Raw genomic sequence first — 20,915 nt, forward strand, 5'->3', positions numbered from 1 at the left:
GTATCCAAGAATTAAAAGATATGATTAAAAGGTCCAACATAAGAGTTATGGGAGTTCCAGAGGGTGCAGAAAGAGAAGTCGGCATTAGAGGAGTATTCAGTGAAATAATAAAGGAAAACTTCCCTAATCTGAGCAAAGAATTGGAAAATTATATACAGGAGGGATACAGAACTCCAAACAGAGTTGACCAAAACCGAACTTCACCGCGACACATGATAATCAAGTTCTCTTCAGTTGAACAAAAAGAAAAAATCCTTAAATGGGCACGGGAAAAAAATCAAGTGTCCTATAGGGGAGCTCCAATCAAACTCACAGCTGACCTTTCAGAGGAAACACTACAGGCCAGAAGAGAATGGAATGACGTATTCCAGATCCTAAAAGAGAAAAATTTTCAGCCCAGAATAACTTACCCTGCAAAGCTCTCCTTTGTCTTTGAAAATGAAATAAAATTCTACAGCAAAGAAAAATTTCAAGATTTTGCCTCATCTAAACCTGCCTTACAAATGATATTCAAGGATGTTCCCATGAAAGAAAAAAGAAATAACAACCCCCAGAAACAAAGGCAAATGTGGAGAACATCCCACTAAAAGGCTAACAAACGACTCAATTATAGAACAACACATTGCCAAAATGACAGGACCAAACTGCCCCTTATCCATAATAACGCTGAATGTAAACGGCTTAAACTCATCAGTCAAACGCCATAGATTGGAGGACTGGATCAAAAAACAAAACCCTACTATCTGCTGCTTACAGGAGACACATCTCACCAACAAAGATCAGAAAAAATTGAAAGTGAAAGGATGGAAAAAGATATTCCAAGCAAATGGTAAGGAAAGACGAGCAGGTGTAGCCATTCTTATATCAGATGACATGGACTTTGACGTAAAGAGCGTCAAAAGAGATGAAGAAGGATACCACATAATGATCAAAGGATGCCTTCAGCAAGAAGAGATCAGCATACTAAATGTTTACGCTCCAAATGCCAAAGCATCTAGCTACATGAAACAAATATTAACGGACTTAAAGGGAGAAATAAACTCCAATACGATCATAGTGGGAGACCTGAATACCCCATTAACACAAATGGACAGATCAAAAAGCCAGAAACTCAGCAAAGAAACAATAGAACTCACCCAAACTCTAGAGCAAATGGATTTAGTTGACATCTATCGAACCTTTCATCCTACAGACAGAGAATACACATTTTTTTCATCAGTGCATGGAACTTTCTCCAGAATTCATCATGTTATAGGCCATAAAACAAGCCTCAGCAAATTTTAAAAAGTTGAAATCATACCATGCATCTTCTCAGACCACCAAGGAGTGAAGCTTGAGACCAAGCAGTCGAAACACCAAGGAAGAATTACAAACATGTGGAGACTGAATAATATGTTACTAAATGAGCAATGGGTTAGAGAGGAAATCAGAGGAGAAATTAAAAAATTGCTTGAAACAAATGAAGGCATCGACACAACTTATCAAAACTTATGGGACACAGTCAAGGCAGTGCTGAGGGGAAAGTTCATTTCAATCAGTGCTTATGTCAAGAAACTAGAAAAGCACCAAGTAAATCAGCTAACCTTACAACTGAAAGAACTAGAAACTCAACAACAAAGGAGTCCCAAGATTAGTAGGAAAAACGAAATTGTCAAAATACGGGAGGAAATAAACCAAATAGAGACCAAGAGAACTATACATAAGATCAATCAATCAAAAAGCTGGTTCTTTGAGAAAATCAACAAAATAGACTCTCCACTAGCTCAACTAATCAAAAAAAGGAGGGAGAAAATATGCATCAATAGTATCAGAGATGAGAAAGGAGATATAACAACAGATACCTCAGAAATACAAAGAATCATCAGGACCTATTACAAGCAACTATATGCAAACAAATCAGAAAACCTAGAGGAGATGGATAGATTCTTGAACACATACAATCCAGCAAAATTGAATCAAGAAGCAATTAACAATCTAAACAGCCCAATAACATGCACTGAGATTGAATCAGTAATTAAAGCCCTCCCAACCAAGAAAAGTCCTGGACCAGATGGCTTCACAGCTGAATTCTACCAAACATTTCAAGAGGAACTTACCCCAATCTTACACAAGCTTTTTCAAGCAATAGAAAAAGAGGCAATCCTCCCAAGCTCTTTCTATGAAGCTAATATCACCTTAATACCAAAGCCAGAGAGAGAAACAACAGAAAAAGAGAACTACAGACCAATATCCTTGATGAACATAGATGCAAAGATCCTTAATAAAATACTAGCCAATAGGATCCAACAACACATCAGGCAGATCATTCACCCGGACCAGGTGGGATTCATCCCAGGCATGCAGGGATGGTTCAACATTCGCAAAACAATAAATGTGATACACCACATCAATAAATTGAAAAATAAAAACCATATGATCCTCTCTATAGATGCAGAGAAGGCATTTGATAAAATCCAACACCACTTCATGTTAAAAACCCTAAGCAAGATAGGCATAGAAGGAACATTCTACAACATAATCGAAGCAATTTACGAAAAACCCAATGCCAGCATCATACTAAATGGGGAAAGATTGGAAGCTTTTCCGCTAAATTCTGGAACTAGACAGGGATGTCCACTGTCACCGCTACTCTTCAATATAGTTTTGGAAGTCCTAGCCAGAGCTATTAGGCAAGACAAAGCAATTAAAGGTATAGAAATTGGAAATGAAGAATTGAAATTATCACTATTCGCAGATGACATGATTCTCTACATAGGGGAGCCAAAAGACTCAGTCAAGAGACTATTGGAACTCATAAGAGACTTTGGCAGAGTGGCAGGATACAAAATTAATGAACACAAATCGATGGCGCTAGTGTACGCAAATAATTCCACGGCTGAGCAGGAAATTGTAAGTACTGTCCCCTTTAAAATAGAGGAGAGGAATCTTAAATACCTAGGAATTAAGCTAACTAAAGATGTGAAAGACCTCTATGATGCAAACTATAAATCATTTAGGAAGGAAATAGAAGCAGACCTTGAAAAATGGAGAACATTACCATGTTCTTGGATTGGCAGGATCAACATTATCAAAATGGCCATATTACCAAAAGCAATATACAGATTCAATGCAATCCCAATCAAAATCCCAACAACATTCTTCTCGGAAATAGAAAAGATGATACAAAAGTTCATTTGGAATCACAAAAGACCACGAATAGCTAAAGCTATCCTGAAAAATAGAAATCAAACTGGAGGACTCACAATTCCAGACCTCAAGACATACTACAGAGCAGTGGTTATCAAAACAGTCTGGTACTGGTACAGAAACAGAGAAGAAGATCAGTGGAACAGAATAGAAACACCAGAAGGAAACCCACACATGTTTACTCACCTAATCTTTGACAAGAAAACGGAAAACAATCCAGGTAAAATACCTGGTTTATTCAACAAATGCTGTTGGGACAACTGGATAGCAGCTTGCAGAATAAAGAAGCAAGACCCACACCTGTCGCATTATACAAAAATCAGCTCTAACTGGCTCAAGGACCTAAATTTACACGCAGAAACCATCAAACTATTAAAGGAAAATATAGGAAACACACTCCAAGATATTGGAACAGGGAAAGACTTCTTAGAAAAGACACCCAAAGCAAAGGCAATTAAATCCAAAATGAACAAATGGGACTACATCAAACTAAAAAGCTTCTGTACAGCAAAGGAAACAATTAATAAAGTGAAGAAGCAACCAACAGAATGGGAGAAAATTTTTGCATACTACACAAGTGATAGGGGACTAATATCCAAGATCTACAAAGAGCTTCAGAAACCCAGGGACAGCAAAAACAACAACCCTGTAACAAAATGGGCAAAAGAAATGAACAGACATTTCTCAGAAGAACAGGTTCAAATGGCTAACAGGCATATGAAAAGATGCTCAGGCTCCCTAGCCATCAGAGAGATACAAATGAAAACCACGTTGAGGTACCACCTAACTCCAGTGAGGCTGGCCTACATTCAGAACTCGAATAACAACACCTGCTGGCGTGGATGTGGGGAGAAAGGTACCCTCCTTCACTGCTGGTGGGAGTGTAGGCTAGTACAACCACTATGGAAATTAGTATGGAGAGTGCTGGGAAAATTGCAAATAAACCTGCCATATGACCCAGCTATCCCGCTCCTAGGAATATACCCAAAAGGAGTGAAATCTGCCTGTGAGAAGGGGATCTGTAATTCTATATTTATAGCAGCACAATCTACAATAGCAAAGACATGGAAGCAAACCAGATGTGCGTCCAAGGAAGAGTGGTTAAAGAAACTGTGGTATATCTACTCCATGGAATATTATGCAGCTATTAAGAAAAACAAAATTATTCTATTTACAACCAGGTGGTCCCAACTAGAAACCATTATGCTGAGTGAAATGAGTCAATCACAAAAGAACAAATACCATATATTCTCTCTCATATAAGGAAGCCAACATGGAAAGGGTAACTCCAACAGTCCAATCCATGCTGGTTTTTTGATGTTTTTACTTCAGTTTGGTTGCTTCCAAATAATCTCTATTCTCTAGTAGAATTCCTCATGCGCTTATGAAGTATATGATGGCACCATTTTTCCCCAGAGACTTCTGTGTTTCCTTTTTGTCATGCATGTGTTGGCTATTCAGTGGTGTTACTTTTTTTCAGGGTGATATACTTTGTTGTCGATGTTGTTGGTGTTGTTGATGTGGTTGTTATGAATTGATATCAATCTGAAACAGTAATATTATTTCAACCCCAAACAACCTGTATCTCATGCAATAAGATATTGTGAAGTAATCAAGGAATCAATAATCGATATGAGTAGACTGCTTCTGATCTACATCAAAGAATTGTAAAATTGTAAGGCTCTAAACAAGATGGAAGAATCCACCATGGGGGGGGGAGCGGGTTTTGGGGAGGGGAGGGGGGAATCCCAGTGCCTGTAAAACTGTGTCTCATGATGCAATGTAATAAAATAATAATAATAAAAAAAAAAAAAAAGAATAGCAGCCAGTTGTGCATATACTAAAATTGAGATGTCAAGAAAGTAGTTACAGGATGTGGTTAAGAACTTGCATTTTCTAACATATTGGTCACTCAATACCTTATTAATTTACTTGAAAAAAAAAAGAAAGAAAAGGCAGGGCCTGCCACAAAAAATTAATCTTGTAAATTAGATCAAATATCTAATTGAGTGTTAAAAGATTAAACAAACATACAAAAGTTAAATTCACACCCATTTTTTGTATTTTTTAAAGATTTATTTATTTGTTGGAAAGTCAGATATACAGAGAGGAAAGAGACAGAGAAGATCTTCCGTCCAATGATTCACTCCCCAAGTGGCCACAATGCCCAGAGCTGCACCCATCCTAAGCCAGGAGCCCAGAGCCTCTTCCAGGTCTCCCACATGGGTGCAGGATATCAAGGCTTTGGGCTGTCCTCACCTGCTTTCCCAGGTCACAAGTAGGGAGCTAGATGGGAAGTGGGGGCCACTGGGATTAGAACCTTAGCCCATATGGGATCCTGGCACGTGCAAGGCAAGAACTTTAGCCACTAGGCTGCTGTGCTGTGCCCCAAATTCACATCCTTAAAAGAACATTCTTTTAAGAAACAAACTACTTTTACGTGCAGACTACAAGCAAAACCATAATCCTAGGCTAAGTTCTTAGTATTGGCAGTCAGGCAAATAGCAGAGCAGACTATTTTTTCCAAGAAAATTTCTTAATTTGTAATGTTTACTGTTAATATTTATTTCTAACCTTCAAGTCAATTCTATTAGGGCAATCTTCAATCTTTTTCCATGTTATTCTACTTCATCAAGCATTTCCATACTTAATTTTCAATTATTTCCTTGGCTTTAAGTAGCAAATACAAAACATATTATTTCTTAAAAATCTGAGTCTTAATAAATTCTGTAGGAGTGTGAATATACTTACTTTTTGTGCAATGGCTGAGAACTTCAGCACATTGAGCATTTCATCATAGGCAAAACAACACTGACTGATGTTGACAATCATACATATTTTCCCTTTACCATTAAAAAAACTTTGAAAATAATGGGTCAGTTTACTTTCCCGGAAAGGCACATGCTGTTGAAACCTGTGAAATAAAAAATTTTTTAAATAATATTAAGTCAAATCAAAGCTCAGGTTAATATTAAGCTCAAATCAAAGCTGAGGTTAATATGCTGATAAAGTTTACCAGGAATAATTTGATCCACTTAATACAGACTTAAAATTGAAAGTTAAAAATTAGCTTCAACTGTAACAGGCTTCTCTGCTCATTTTCTTTAAACGATTGAACAATGACCTACTAGGAAAAACAAAGAAAAACACATTTAATGGAGCTGTGTTTCATGGTATACAACTGTTGGATAACAGGTAGCACTGGATAATGACATAGAATATTATGCAACGGATACAACTGTTTGATAATAAAAATGATGAAAGATGACTTATCATTACTCAGCTTACAAAGCTATATAATGCAAAAATCTCCATTTCTAGAAGAATGCACACAAATTATTAGCAAAAATGAAGTAGCAGGTTTCACTGCGATGGCCAAACTAACTCATCCTGTCTACAAATGCCAGCAACCTAAGTGGGCAGCAGTTTATGTCCCAGCTACACTTCCCGTACCGTACAGCCCCCTGCTTAAGCTCTGGAAAAGCAGCAGATGACGGTCCAAAGCCTTAGGACACTAGTTCCTCAGGGGAGACCTGAGAGTCCTCCTGGCTCCCAGCTTTGGATTGGCTCAGCTCTGGCCATTGCAGCCACCTTGGAGAGTGAACCAGTGGATGAAGACCTTTCAGTCACTGCTTTCTATAAAACTGTACAATCTACCTTTCCAATAGAAATATTTTCTTTAAAAAAAAAAAGAGGACCTGGGGTAACCTAGTGGCTACAGTCCTCTCCTTGCATGCACCAGGATCCCACATGGGCGCAGGTTCATACCCACTTCCCTTCTAGCTCCCTGCTTGTGACCTGGGAAAGCAGTAGAGGACAGCCCAAAACCTTGGGCCCCTGCAACTACATGGAAGATCCTTAAGAAGCTCCTGGCTCCTGACTTTGGATCAGCTTAGCTGCAGCTACTGTGGCCACTCAGGAAGTGAACTAGTGGATGGAAGATCTTTCTCTTTGTCTGTCCTTTCCATAAAATCTGACTTTTGAATGAAAATAAATAAATCTTTAGAAAAAAAAAAGTAGCATACAAGCATCATGAGAGGTTCATTTCTAAACTGCTAATACATTTTTGCTTTGGAAAACATAGCTTAACTGATGAGTTACCAATACCAATGAATCTTTTTCTTTATTTCTATCATTTTTTTAATCCAAGATCTCTAAGTATTTAAATAATAAATACCATCATCATGTAAGAAGCAAGTTAACAAATAAAAAAAAAGCAAACTTTCTAAAATCAGTAAAGTTGAAAGTTTAAATACTAATACATACACTAACAACACCTACTTTGATTTTTCACTGTTCTTCAAAACATTAATGCACTTTCCCAGAGTCAATAAAGAAGTATTGATGTGCCCAGTCTCCCTTAATCTTTCACCTTCATTCTGTGTCTTCATGCTGCGTTCTGAACCAGCAAGATCGCATAAAGACAATCTGAATTAAACAAAACACCAAATAGGTTATTTGAAAAGTTCTTCTAAACAATTCAAAATAATTAAGAACTTGATAAATTTTGAACTTACTCACTGACTCCAATTACACGAGGCATTTCAGAAACTTCAATGTGTAAGATTCTAATAGTGAATATGCTGTGACTAAAAGAAATATACAAAGATTAAATATTACAGATTTTTAATTTTAACATCCTAAATTAGAGATAAGCATCTAAACCAATCTCAATACCCTAGTATTAGCTTTAGTTCATCACAACATTTTTTCAAAAAGCTGCCAGATATTTCAACCTATATACTACCAAGAGTCCTACAATTTGTGTACTGCTAATTCTCCTAACACTTCTCTTCCTGACATTCCAACCACGAGCAATGGAATCACTTATAACAAAATCTCACTCCATCACAAAATCTACATTTGACCTTTATATTTAAATAGACTTTCTGAGTCATAAATTATCTGTAGCCCAACTGAAAACGGAGCCATCACTGTGTATTGTACTTTTTTCTCCCTTAGGAGAAAACCTGTTATATAAAAAACAAAACAAAAAACTTACTGCTTAAACTTAGTCCCTCTGTCACTCATCTCCCAGTGTTTCACTTCTTAGGAGCCAGTATGCTGGCACAGCAGACTTTGCAGCTGTCTACTGTCTGCTTTAAGCTCCAGCTGGCTCATTTCTGATCCAGCTTCACTCTAAAACAACCAGGAAGGCAGCATATGGCCTGGCTCCTTGAGACCCTGACACTCATATAGGAGACACAAACAGAGCTCTGGCCTACGGGCTGTAGGCTAGGCCAGAACTGACTGTTGCAACTGCTGGAGAGTGAACCCATGGATGCATGCTCTCTCAACCAGTGCGTGGGAAATAGTTTGCATGTTTTTCTTTTCACCTCTTTCCCCCTCTCTTTCTTTTCTATCTCTCCATCACTCTGCTATTCAAATTAATAGTTTTAAAAAATCCTCTTAAACTGCTTGGGATAGCAATATTCAGTATGCATATGGCATTTAAAAGGTAAATGGGGAAAATGCAGGGAAAAGCCACAATTATAGATAACTGAAAATAATCAGCTGAAATATCGACATAAATAAAGACTAAATATATCTGAGACTTTCTACAAATTAGCGAAGTTAATATTAGGGCCAGAAATAGCATTGATAATATTATATGTTATTGCTCTTTAGTTTACAAAATGTTTTTATGTGCTGGAATTAATTTAACTTACTACAAAACCAACTACTTCCTTTAATTTAAAACTGACTATATTTAAAATACACAGGATGCCATGGGTGCTTCAGGCTTATCCCACAGAGCCTGTACCTTACCTTCTACTGGAAGCATTATTCAGTTTTGTGAAGGCAACACTCTGGTGCTTTATTCCTAGTTTTAAAAGTTTGTATGCTTCTTTGGAATCAGATACTTGAATCCATTGTAGATCTTTAAACATAAAGAGGATATCAATCAATATACTAAAACAACAGAATCTGTTCTACAATGACAGCCTTTTCTCAGTGACACAGATCAGACTTTCTTCTACTAACACATCTGAGTTTGAATTAAGCTTATACTCACAATCTTATTATACTCCACAAGAAAATAGGTATAACAAGAATTATATGATGTTGGAGTATTCAGGTTCCACACACAAAGTAAATGACCTTCAATAGTCTGCCAGGCGATAGGGGGCTAATTTCCAGGATATACAAAGAACTTCAAAACAACCAAAAAACCAAAACAAACAAGCCACTCAAGAAATGGGCACGGGAAATGGGCAAACATTTCACAAAGAACAAGTCCAAATGGCAAACAAACATATGAAAAAATGTTCCAGCTCCCTAGCAATAAGGGAAATCCAAATTAAAACATCGATGAGGTACCACCTAACACCAGTAAGATTGGCCCACATAAACAAGAACACCAATGACGCTTGCTGGCGAGGATGCGGGGAAAAGGGAACCCTACTCCACTGCTGGTGGAGCTGCAAATTGGTACAGCCTTTATGGAAATCAGTCTGGAGAACACTCAAACAACTCAAAATCTGCATACCATATGACCCAGCAATAGCACTCCTAGGAATATATCCAAAACACCTGTTTTACGACAAACCAACATGCATCCCTATGTTCATTGCAGCACAATCAGTAATTGCAAAAACATGGAAGCAACCGAAATGCCCATCAGCAGAAGATTGGATAAGAAAGCTTTGGTTCATCTACTCCATGGAATACTACTCAGCTATTAAAAAAACAAAAATGCAGTTCTTTGTGGCTAAATGGGCACAACTGGAAACTATAATGCTAAGGGAAATGAGCGAATCCCAAAAGGTTAGATACCACATGTTTGCCTTGATTTAACCTGTAATTTATTGTTTGGTTGTTTGTCATTTTTTGAACATGTCATTGATACTGTCTCAACCCAGATGTTTCGAAGAATGGAACTTGCATTATTTTTAACATATTGTTTACCCAATACTATGTCAATTAATTCCATAATGTTGTATAATGATACTGAGGCCTTGTTGGGGCTTTTAACTGACCGGATCTTTACTCTGTTAGACCTATCTTCAGACCATAGAAGGTCTCCCCAGGAGGCCACTGAACTTATCTGGACAATAAGACGCTGAACTTTATGCTAGGCATGTGTTTGCAAGCAATGAATCTCAACTGAACTTGAACTATGGTTATGCAACAAGGTGGAGGAATCCACCATGGGGGGAGGGGTATGGGAGGGGTGGGGGGAATCCCCAGCGCCTATAAAACTGTACTACATAATACAATGTAAGCAACAATAAAAAAAAAAAAATAGTCTGCCAGGAATGAAAACTGGAAAAATTCCTTAAAATTAAACACTCAGGGGAAAAAAAAAAAGACAAAATATACAGTACAATTAAGCTCATAAAATTAGCCACAGAGTCATCATTGAGATGTAGCAAGTTAAACCACCACTTGCAACACCGACAAAGCTTATCAGACTCAGTTCTAACCCCAGGTGCTCTGCTTCCAACACAGCCTGCTGCTAACACACACGGCAAGAAAGCAGAGGATGGCCTACATGCTTGAACCCCTGCTGGCCACACAGAAACTTGGTGTTCTAAGTTCCTGGCTTCAGCTGGACCAGCCCCAGCCACTGTGGTCATCTGAAGAGTTCACTAGCAAGTTAAAAGCATGTTTTTTCTTATTTGACATTCTGTCAATATGTACATAAACAAATATTAGAAACAAAGAAAAAAAGAAAACAGAATGGTTTCCAAAGTATTGAAAAATCCCATTATGGGAGAACAGTAACACTTCATAGCTCAAAAACTTGGACAATAACCAAGTAGCATAATAAAGTGACTTAGTGACTTTAATGATACAAAGCATTTCCATGACTAAGAATCCAAACAATGATATTCAAGTAAACACAATAGCAAACTAGGTCCTTTTATATTTGCTTGCTAAACACATCAAACCACTTTCCACAACATACTTCTCTTATTCTTTTGATATTAAAAAGGAATATGCAAATTTTCATATCCCTGCTGGCTTTCCTACAGATGTCCCAAACTCTACAAGGCAATTCATTAGTTTACCTTTTATGAAAGAATAGCCCTTTACATCTTGGGAGAGGCACAGCATCTTTCTCTTTTGGAACTTCGATGATACAGGAGCAAACAAATCATAAATACATTCATTGTAAATCTCAAAGAAAGAAACCCATACAGAAAATTTTATATTATCCGTATTCAAGCTAGATGGTTCACAATCTTTCAGGGATTCTTCGAGCTCTGGAATATTCATAGAGTTGGTGAAGCTTCCTACCAAAAATAGAAAAAAAAAAGGATAATAAAAAATTCAGTTAACTAAAAATGAGAGAAACGTTCAATTGAAGACAAATAGACAAATCAAATATATTTAATCCTATTATATCTATATCAAGCAATTTTAGAAATAAAACAAGATGTAAATCACACATGGATTAAGCAAAGTTTGCCTTTTTGTCCTTTTATTTAGAAACATGCTAATAAACCAAAAGAATGAACAGGTATCCCTCTTGAATTCAATTATTAAAATTACAAGCAGTAGGGACGGGCTCAGTGGTATAGCAAGCTAAGACTCCATCTGTGGCACTGGCATCCCTTACAGGTGCAAATTCATGTCAAACCTGCTCCACATCCAACCTAGCTTCTACCTTACTGCCTGGGAGAGCAACCAATATGGCCCAAGTCCTTGGGCCCCTGTGCCCAAATGCAGACTGGGAAGCAGTTCCTGGTTCTCAACTTTGAACCAGCCCAGCCAGGGCCATGGCAGCCATCTGGGGAGTGATTCAAAGGATGACACATCTGCCTCTCTCTCGGTCTCTCCTTCTCTCTATAGCTCTGACTGTAACTCTCTTCTGTCTGTAACAAATATTTTTAAAATAAATAAGTTATGAGCATTAAATGGATATTTGTGCAATTTAATACAAACAAGACTGATATTTCTAGATATTATTATGAAGTCAAAGAAATTTGTGCAGATAATGCTATAATGCACTACTTCTCTTTAAAGAAAAAAAAACCAACAGAATAGGATTCTGAATGTTTTTCCAATAAAGAAATTTTAGATACTTGAGAAGATATTGGACCATAACTGTGTAACTTACACAATGCACACATATATTAAAATATCACCTAACACCCAACACACACATATAATTTTTGTTAAAAAAAACTAATATTAAAAAAAGAAATCACTCCTAGTAGCCTTTAAAATTAAAATTTAAAACTAAATTTTAAAATTAAAAACTAAGTTTTAAAATTAAAAGCTGCTATATAAATAGTAAAAAATTACAATTTTTTAATTAAAAATTTTAAAATAAAAAGCTGGAGAAGGCGCTCAGCTTAGCAATTCTGCTGGTTGAAACATTGGTGTCCCATATTAAAGTGAACTGGATTCAACTCCTAATTCCAAATTTTTGCTGATACAGAGCCTGGAAAGCAGTATTGGACCAAGTGGTAAGTCTCGGCCACCCATCTTTGAAATCTGGATTGAGTTCCTAACCCATGGCTTGGCACAGTCCCAAGCTACTGCAAGCATCTAGAGACTAAAAAAGATGTCTTCCTCTCTGTATCTCCTTTTCTACACATTTGCCTTTACAATAAAAATAAATAAATCAAAAAATAAACCAAACCAAAAAAAAAAAAAAAAAGATGGAAGAAAACCCACTCTGTCAACCTCTTAGAAAATAAATTCACACTAAAAACTTTTGAAATGTATTTCATTTGATCAACAAATGAAAACCAGGAAAGACCAGAAACCTTACCATGAAGGGTATCATCATTGTCACTAAGTGTAACAACCTAAAAAAGAAAGTTTTTAGAGGTTAAAAATCACGTTTAGATATGAATTACCTACTCACATTCATCATCAACCAAATTTCAATTCAAGATCCCCTAAACACCTGACCTTCATTCATTAAACTGTTTTTAGTTTAATACAATCTTGTGGAAGGAAATCCAGAAAAAAACTAACCCGAGTTAATTTAATAGGCAATCGTAGCCCGTCAGAAGCAATTATCACAGTATCTCACCGTCTCCCCCATCTGTTCTTTCCCTACACTTATGATAAGGCTTTTCTCACTAAAATTAAAAATTATAAATATTTGAGGTCTATGGAACATTATTCCATTATTAAACATTTGCATTATTTGCAAATCTTGCCAGAAATAAACACTAGAATAAGCGTTTTATATATTTCCTACTTCATTCTAATTATTCCCTTGGTTTACACAACTAAAATTGAACTGGCAGATGAAAAGATCAAAAATCTAAAGCTCTCACAATTTACCAAAGTATTGCCAAAATGTTTTCTAGAAATACTTTATAATCAATATATAAAAGTGATTGTCATTTTGTAATATTATTGTATTTCCATAGATGACACATAACTGGACAATGTGTCAGAAAATTTTTCTTCATCATTAATCATGCTCATTTCCTCTGAATTACCTATGCAATTATCCATTAACTTTTACAATTTTAAAAATACTAGTTTTAACTTTCACAGATTGTAGTCATGGACTCTGAAATGTGAATTTCACTGAAAAGCACATTTTTCCTATTTTGTTAGTTTTTAAAACTAAAGATTTGTTTTTATTTACTTGAAAGGCTGAGTTCCAATAAGAGAAGCAAAATGAGAGAGAGATCTCCCATTCATTGGTTCATTCCCTAAATAGCCACAACAGCCGGGCCAGTCATAAGCCAGGAGTCTCTTCCAGATCTCTCAAATGGATGAAGACATGCAAGCACTTGGGCCTCTTTCACTGCCTTCCCAGGCGCTTCCCAGAGAGCTAGAAGGGAAGTGCAGCAGCCAAGACTTGAACAGGTGCCAAAGTAGGATGCTGGTGTTGTGCCAGCTTTATAACACTATATTATATTATTAAAACTCTGATTTCCAAACATCATTTTTTCAAAGATTTATTTATTTTTATTGGAATGTCAGATGTACAGAAACGAGGAGAGACAGAGAGGAAGATCTTCCATCAGCTGACATGGCTACAACAGCTGGGGCTGAGCTGGTCCAAGCCAGAAGCTTATTCCAGGTCTCCCATGTGGATGCAGAGGCCCAAGACTTTGGACTGTCCTCCACCGTTTACCCAGGCCACAGGCAAGCAGCTGGATGGCAAGCGGGGCTGCTGGAATAAAAACTGGTGCCCGTATGGAATCTCAGCAAATAGAAGGCAAGGACTTTAGCCACTATACTATCATACCGGGCCCTCCAAACATCTTTATACACATTCCCACTAATATTTTTAAAATCCACCCATAGCAGATTAGTGCGTTAATGGGCTCCCACCAGTGGGTTTGTTATAAATGTCCATGACCTTGGAACTCTAGAGAACACCGACCAGGAAGAAGTGCCCTCACATAATTCAGGCTAGCAACCATGGACTTCCTACAATCCAGAGTACAAGCTAAAAATAATCCTTATATAATCCCCATACACCTTATAAATTAGTGAATCTGAAGTATTCACGGAACAACAACAACAAAAGAAAAAACACTAGAAATGGACTGAGGGTCAGTGCAATTGTCCAGGTTTTCATCTGGACAATGGTTCATTCCCTAGCTGCTCCAGCTCCCATCCAGCTCCCTGCCTGCGGCCTGAGAAAAGTAGGCAAGGACAGCTCAAAGCCTTGGGACCCAGCACCCATGTAGAAGACGCAGAAGCTCCTGGTTCCAGGCTTTGGACTTGCTCAGCTCTGGCCCTTGTGGCCACTTGGTGAATGAACAAGCAGAGGGAAGAACTTTTTCTCTGTCTTTCCTTCTCTCCTGAAAATCCGTCTTTCCAATAAAAGTAAATAAATCTTTAAAAAAAAAAAAAAAAACTAAGGCAGTCTCCAAAAAGGCACTATCGTTTAGCCTTAACAAAAAACACTTCCTGAAGAATCAAGATGGCAGAATAGGGTAAGGACACGTTTAAACAGATGGGGAGAAACATTTAATCTGGATGAAGCAGAGAGGACATATTTCAGGAAATAGGAAAAGGCAGAATAACAGTAGAGGGGTACCTGGAAGCTGACAGACACAGGAAAGCAGCAGGCACAGCAGTGTGGTGTTGCAGTGACCGATATCCAGGACGGCATTCAGCTAACGGCGATCTGAACTCCACCAGCAGCCGGAACTTCACCAGCAACCAGGTGGGAAGGGACTTTCACTGGAAGCTTGGGAGGTGAATCCAGACAAAGAACTGTCCGTCCTGCTGGTCCGTTTGATTTGACCAGGAGCAGAGACAGAGCAGCAAATTTCAAACGGGCAGTGCGAGAACAGAGTGAATTTCATAGCCCAGTCAGCCCCTAGAGCTGAATTGGGTGCCATTTTGTGTAAGGAGGAAAAGAGCAAGGGAAAGGCAAGGGAAAGGACAGAGCATGTGCTAGCTGGGGGTGAGCTCATTTCTGACTTGGTGAACTGCAATGACGCAGCATTCTACGGATTCCATCTGGGGCAGGTCTGGGTAGCCCTAAGACCTGACGGCAAGCTGATCAAGAACTGTAGTGGTGGTACGTTCAGGCGCCATTTTGCACACTGTGGCAATAGCTTTGGGACTGCAAGGAACAGGAAACTGCGCATGTGCTGAACTCACGAGAACTCACTGAGGTCACACAGGAAAATAATAGACTGTGGCATGGTATGTATCAAAATAGGTCTGTGTGGCACCCAGACCTAACGTCCAACATGTTCCGACAAGATCAGCGCCACCAACAACCTAACTAGGATAGGACACCTGGTGTCTCTCTAATCCTGGGACCTGCTCGAACCGGAAGTGGGAGAAAGGTTGCAGAGACAATGGTGTAGCCTCAGCACGGTATCACAGGAGGTAGAGAGTGGTGAGCCAAGAGCTGGGGCTGTGGAAAGCATGGTGGAAATCTGACATAAGAACCCAGACCTGGGGGCCCGGCGCAGTGGCGCAAGTGGTTAAGGTCCTCGCCTTGCACGCCCGGGATCCCAGATGGGCACCGGTTCTAATCCCAGCACCCCGCTTCCCTTCCAGCTCCCTGCCTGTGGCCCGGGAAAGCAGTCGAGGGCGGCCCAAAGCTTTGGGACCCTGCACCCGCGTGGGAGACCCGGAAGAGGCTCCTGGCTTTGGATCGGCATAACATTGGCTGTTGCGCTCACTTGGGGAGTGAATCATCGGATGGAAGATCTTCCTCTCTTGTCTCTCCTCCTCTCTGTATATTGACTTTGTAATAAAAATACATAAATCTTAAAAAAAATACACTACATGTATTACAAAGATATGAAACTATATGGAATATATATATATATACACACACATACACACACAAAAAAAACTGTATACACAAACATATCAAAAAATGTTATTTGGGTTTTACATAGAGAAAAATTTCAGAAATGATACTTTACAATCTGCTAACGTCATCTTCTCAGCAAGCATTTAAAATTGCCATGTTTAAATTTTGTATACCCAAAATTTTTTTAAATAAAAATCAGAATTTTTATAAATTAGTATTTTAAACATACAAACAAATAAGATTTCAGAACCCCTTGTCTTCATAAGGTTTAAAGACTGCTGTTACTTGTATAATGTAAGCACTAGTTTTCTAAGAAACTTCAAATGTTTTCTCAAATGGAAAAAACACAAAAATCTTCTAATATAGCTGAAACGACCTAAATTTATAAAAGATCAATATGTACATTACATTTATATTACTAATTCCATTACATACTGAAATACCTCCATACCTCTTTAATTTGCCGAAGCAATGTACTTTTGTTTATAACTTCTTCTTTCTCTTGGGCGGGTGATAACCGTAAATATTCTCTTGATCTATTCGGTTTAATGTTCATCTTTGTATACAGTTTTTCCTGAAGATTGGCAAACAACACATTCAGAGTTCGTGGAAGAATTCCAATGTTTTCCTCTGTACCTGCAATAATAATTTTTGTGTAATAGTCTCTCAGAGGACTGGTAGGAAAAAGGTAACACAGAATGTCAAGATTTTTATGCTACCGTTAATAAAGAGAATAGCTAAAACAAGAAACATGATGAATGATCACTTTTCTATCACTTTGGTCTTCACCATAAAACCTAAAGTTCTATATTCAGATTTGGCCATAACATTAATATTTGGAATCACTAATCATAAAGCATAAAAGTAATATAAATATGTTTCCCTGGTCAGCCATGCATAATTGCTTGAATTCCATCTATGTTTTTTCTGGACTTTTATTCATCATCTTACTCTATACCATACTGAGAATATAGTTTTTTTATCTAATAAAATAAATTTGAATCAAAATATATCACAGATATATATTCAATATGCTAGATGAGTACTAAATGATAGAAATATAATTATATTAAAGTTTTATGAGAACACTGAGCTAATATTATCTCACTTCTTTCCAACCAAAATAAAACAATATTTACCTCGAAATGTGTATGTTTTTCCAGAATTGGTAAAGCCATAGGTGAAAATTAGACGACTTTGTCCTTTCAATAGGTCTCTTACTGGTTGCATAATACAACCATGAAAGAATTCCTTCTGTGTAGTTTCTGGGCCAAAAACCTAAGAAAGAATTTGTAAGACAGGTCATTTTACAAAATCCAAATTGGTGTAGGGCTGGCACAACGCCTAAACTAGAGGTCTTCCACCTCTAAGCGTGGCATCCCATATGGGCACCAGTTCTTATCCCGGCTGCCCCACTTCCCATCCAGCTCCTTGATTCTGTCCTGGAATAGTGGAGGATAGCTCAAGTGTTTGGAACACTGCACCTGTATGTGAAATCTGGAAGCTTCTGATTACTGGCTTTAGACCGGTTCAAGCTCTGGCTGTGGCAGCCATTTGGGTAGTGAACCAGAAGACTTTTCTCTGTCTCTGCTTCACTCTGTAAAATTTGCCTTTACAATAAAAATAAGTAAATGCATTTTTTAAATCAAGTTGATTTTTAAATCAAGTTCATTGTAAGATCTAGTAAGACCTACTCTGTTGCTCATCTTTCAAAAATTTGTTTTTATCAGATTCATTCTTAAAACAGGTGCCACATATCTACTCTCAAACATCAGAATATGTTCAAGATAAAAATATGACCCAAACAGCAAAGCAAGTTTTCATCTTAATCTTGAAAAGGACATTTAGCTGAGGGGTAGTTAAAGTGGTACCATTCTGGCACAGCAAATTAATATACCATCTGTAATACCAGCAATCCCCATCAGGCACTTCAAGTCCCAGCTGCTCTGCTTCCTGTCCCACTCGTTATTATTGTACCTGAAAAAAGCGTCGGAAGATGACCCAAGTGCTGGGGCCTCTGCCAACCATGTGAGAAAACCAGATTGATTTTTCTGGCTCCTAGTTCCAGGTTGGTTCAGGCTATTAAAATCATTTTGAAAATGTGCCAACAGAACAAAGGTCATCTCTCTCTTTTTCGTGTTTCTAAAACTGATTTTCATGTGAATAAATCTCTTTTTAAAAATGGAGTTTTAAGAGCAGTAAAATGATTTGTTCCCTTTCGATTCTATTACCTCAGACCAGAAATTTCAGACCTACTTTTTACGAAAAAATACCAGTAACTAAGATCTAAGCTGCATAAACAGGATTCATTATATATATTTATATAGGAATTCGACATAAGCAAAGTCTCTCACCACCCTTTTTGTTTTGAATATTGAACCAAAGTTGAATTACAAGAAACAATGAAGAGTACTCCTGACAGACCAGGCAATCATCATAAGAAAGAGCCTGGTCTACAGTCTACATCCAACTTGGAGTTCGAATTTGGTTATGGGTCTTCTCCCTCATCTCTGTCTAGGAGCCTCATTGGGTTTTCCTGAGTGTAGAATTCCTAAAACTCTTCCCAGAACTTCATAATAGCCCTTCTCGTACAAGGTAGACACAAATCTCTTTCCTTTTAAAATAATAAAGCAAAAGTTGAGTTTCACAGAGGCACTTACCTTGGAAAAACTGAATTTTTGTGCCATCAGCCCAGAGCTTTTTTCACTTAAGTGACCTAGGATGCTTTGAGGCTCTTTCAAGAGAACACTGTGTGAATCCAGAATTTGCACACAGCCCTAGAACACATCACAACCATAAATAAGAACAATGGCATTTTACATGTTTAAAAAGTAAATTAAAGTTCAATTAAATGTAATACAAACATTCCAGCTGTAAACAAATTCCTAGGTTGTCTTATACCTAGGCAAGTGTTACAAATCTAGGAGAACAGTCAATAGCTGGTTGGCATTCTGGGACTGGTCAATGCCAAGATTCTGTCAATGACACCACTGTGCTAGCATAGTTGCATATTCTGTTTCTTTTTTGTTTGTTTTATTGTTTTGTTTTGTTTTTAAGAAACATGGGGGATACAGGGCCCCTAGTCACAGCGCCATGCAGCAGGGGTGATAGATTTTCTAGGAAAAAATATCTGGTGATTTATTTGATTGGGAACAGCTGAGGGTATGTTCAACAGGGAAGCAATGACTTCTAGGGACTTCCACCGACTAGGCCACTGCACTTGCAGGTAGGTGAGGGAACCGACACAGAGTGATTCAGAGTGGAAAAACTGGAGGTATGTTGGGGCCAGACAAGACAACCGCCCAAATGGGATACCTGGGCCAGACTAAATAGCATCACTCGCCACCCACAGCAGCAAATGAAAGCTGGGGCTAGGCAGCATGCCTGGCAGGAATAGGCCACCCACCTATGAGTGTCAGGGCAGGGGGTGGGCCATGTCAGACTGAGCTGCAGCATCCATCAGAATGTGAGAGAAGCAGATCTGGGAGCAAATTCTGTAGGTTTGTGGGCTCACCTCTGCAACTGCAGCATCTGCTGGTTTGTGTGACAGCTGGGGGTGGTGACAGGGCAGGCGAGGCTTAAGGGTAGAACTCAAGGGGACACCTGTGGGAGCTGGAGCTGGCAGGAGGCTAAGCTTGGCCAGGGCATAATACCTGCCAGTACATACAAAAGCCAGGTCTGATGGAAACCATGCCAAACAGAACCAAGGCACTCACCAACACACATGAGATGTGGGGATAGGAATAGGTCTCGTAGAGGACTTGGGGTACTCCCTTGTTAGCACATAGCTCCCACTAGGGAGCACTGGGGATAGGCTAGCAAGGTAAGGCAGTACTTCATGTACTCTAGCAGGTGCCATGACCTAGTCAGGTAACCTCCAATAACTCTCACCAGGCCTGCCCCCAGCCCTGGTTTTTGCCTCTGTTGGATTGTGCTGCAGCCTAGCTTGGCATGCTCCATATCTCATCCAGCTCTTAGGCAAACCAGTGGGCACTGTGGATTATCTCAGCCTGATGGGTTCCCCAGACCCGTCTTACGCATATGCCAAAGGGTACTACAGCCTTGTCCAGCATGGCGTACCCCCAGCTCTGGCTCTCATGCTCACCAACAGGACTGGGCGAGATCTGGGGCAGACTAGGCTGGGTCAGATCAGAGAATCAGCTGACATGCACAAGAGATAGGATGGGATGTGGGCTGCAACACTGGCCAGTGAAAGCTCAGAATAAGCCACATCAAGCTGAGTCAAAGCACTCACTAGCACACATAACATCTCGGATTGAGAGCAGCTTAGTGGGGGAACTGCAGAGACTACCTTGTTAAACTTCAAGTCCTGTTGGCCTGGTGAGGGTTATTGGAGATTACCTGACTAGGTCATGGCACCTGCTGGAGTACATGAAGATCAGACTTGTGGCATCCACCCATATGTGCACTGGCTGCTGCAGGTGATACACCACACCTTATCCTGCACTGGGTGATACACACAAGAGTCAAGTCTGAGGTCATCCCAAGCAAC

The 20,915-nt window shown here is 38.8% G+C and overlaps 1 protein-coding gene across 1 annotated transcript in view; it reads right to left on the reverse strand.

Moving 5' to 3' along the window:
* Nucleotides 1–20,915, reverse strand: part of LOC121158220 (kinesin-like protein KIF20B) — a 59,434-nt gene that overhangs the window by 6,357 nt on the left and 32,162 nt on the right. Inside the window, exons 4-12 of the mRNA XM_040982882.1 lie at nucleotides 19,063–19,179; nucleotides 17,542–17,680; nucleotides 16,854–17,038; nucleotides 12,914–12,950; nucleotides 11,202–11,426; nucleotides 8,956–9,067; nucleotides 7,704–7,775; nucleotides 7,468–7,614; nucleotides 5,938–6,100 (exon numbers count right to left, since the gene is read on the reverse strand). Coding sequence (XP_040838816.1) covers nucleotides 5,938–6,100; nucleotides 7,468–7,614; nucleotides 7,704–7,775; nucleotides 8,956–9,067; nucleotides 11,202–11,426; nucleotides 12,914–12,950; nucleotides 16,854–17,038; nucleotides 17,542–17,680; nucleotides 19,063–19,179 — 1,197 coding nt within the window. The remainder of the gene's footprint in view (nucleotides 1–5,937; nucleotides 6,101–7,467; nucleotides 7,615–7,703; nucleotides 7,776–8,955; nucleotides 9,068–11,201; nucleotides 11,427–12,913; nucleotides 12,951–16,853; nucleotides 17,039–17,541; nucleotides 17,681–19,062; nucleotides 19,180–20,915) is intronic.

Source organism: Ochotona curzoniae, unplaced genomic scaffold (assembly GCF_017591425.1).
Source record: "Ochotona curzoniae isolate NIBS_2020 unplaced genomic scaffold, NIBS_Ocur_1.0 contig_3653, whole genome shotgun sequence".
In the NCBI taxonomy this organism is placed as follows: domain Eukaryota; kingdom Metazoa; phylum Chordata; class Mammalia; order Lagomorpha; family Ochotonidae; genus Ochotona; species Ochotona curzoniae.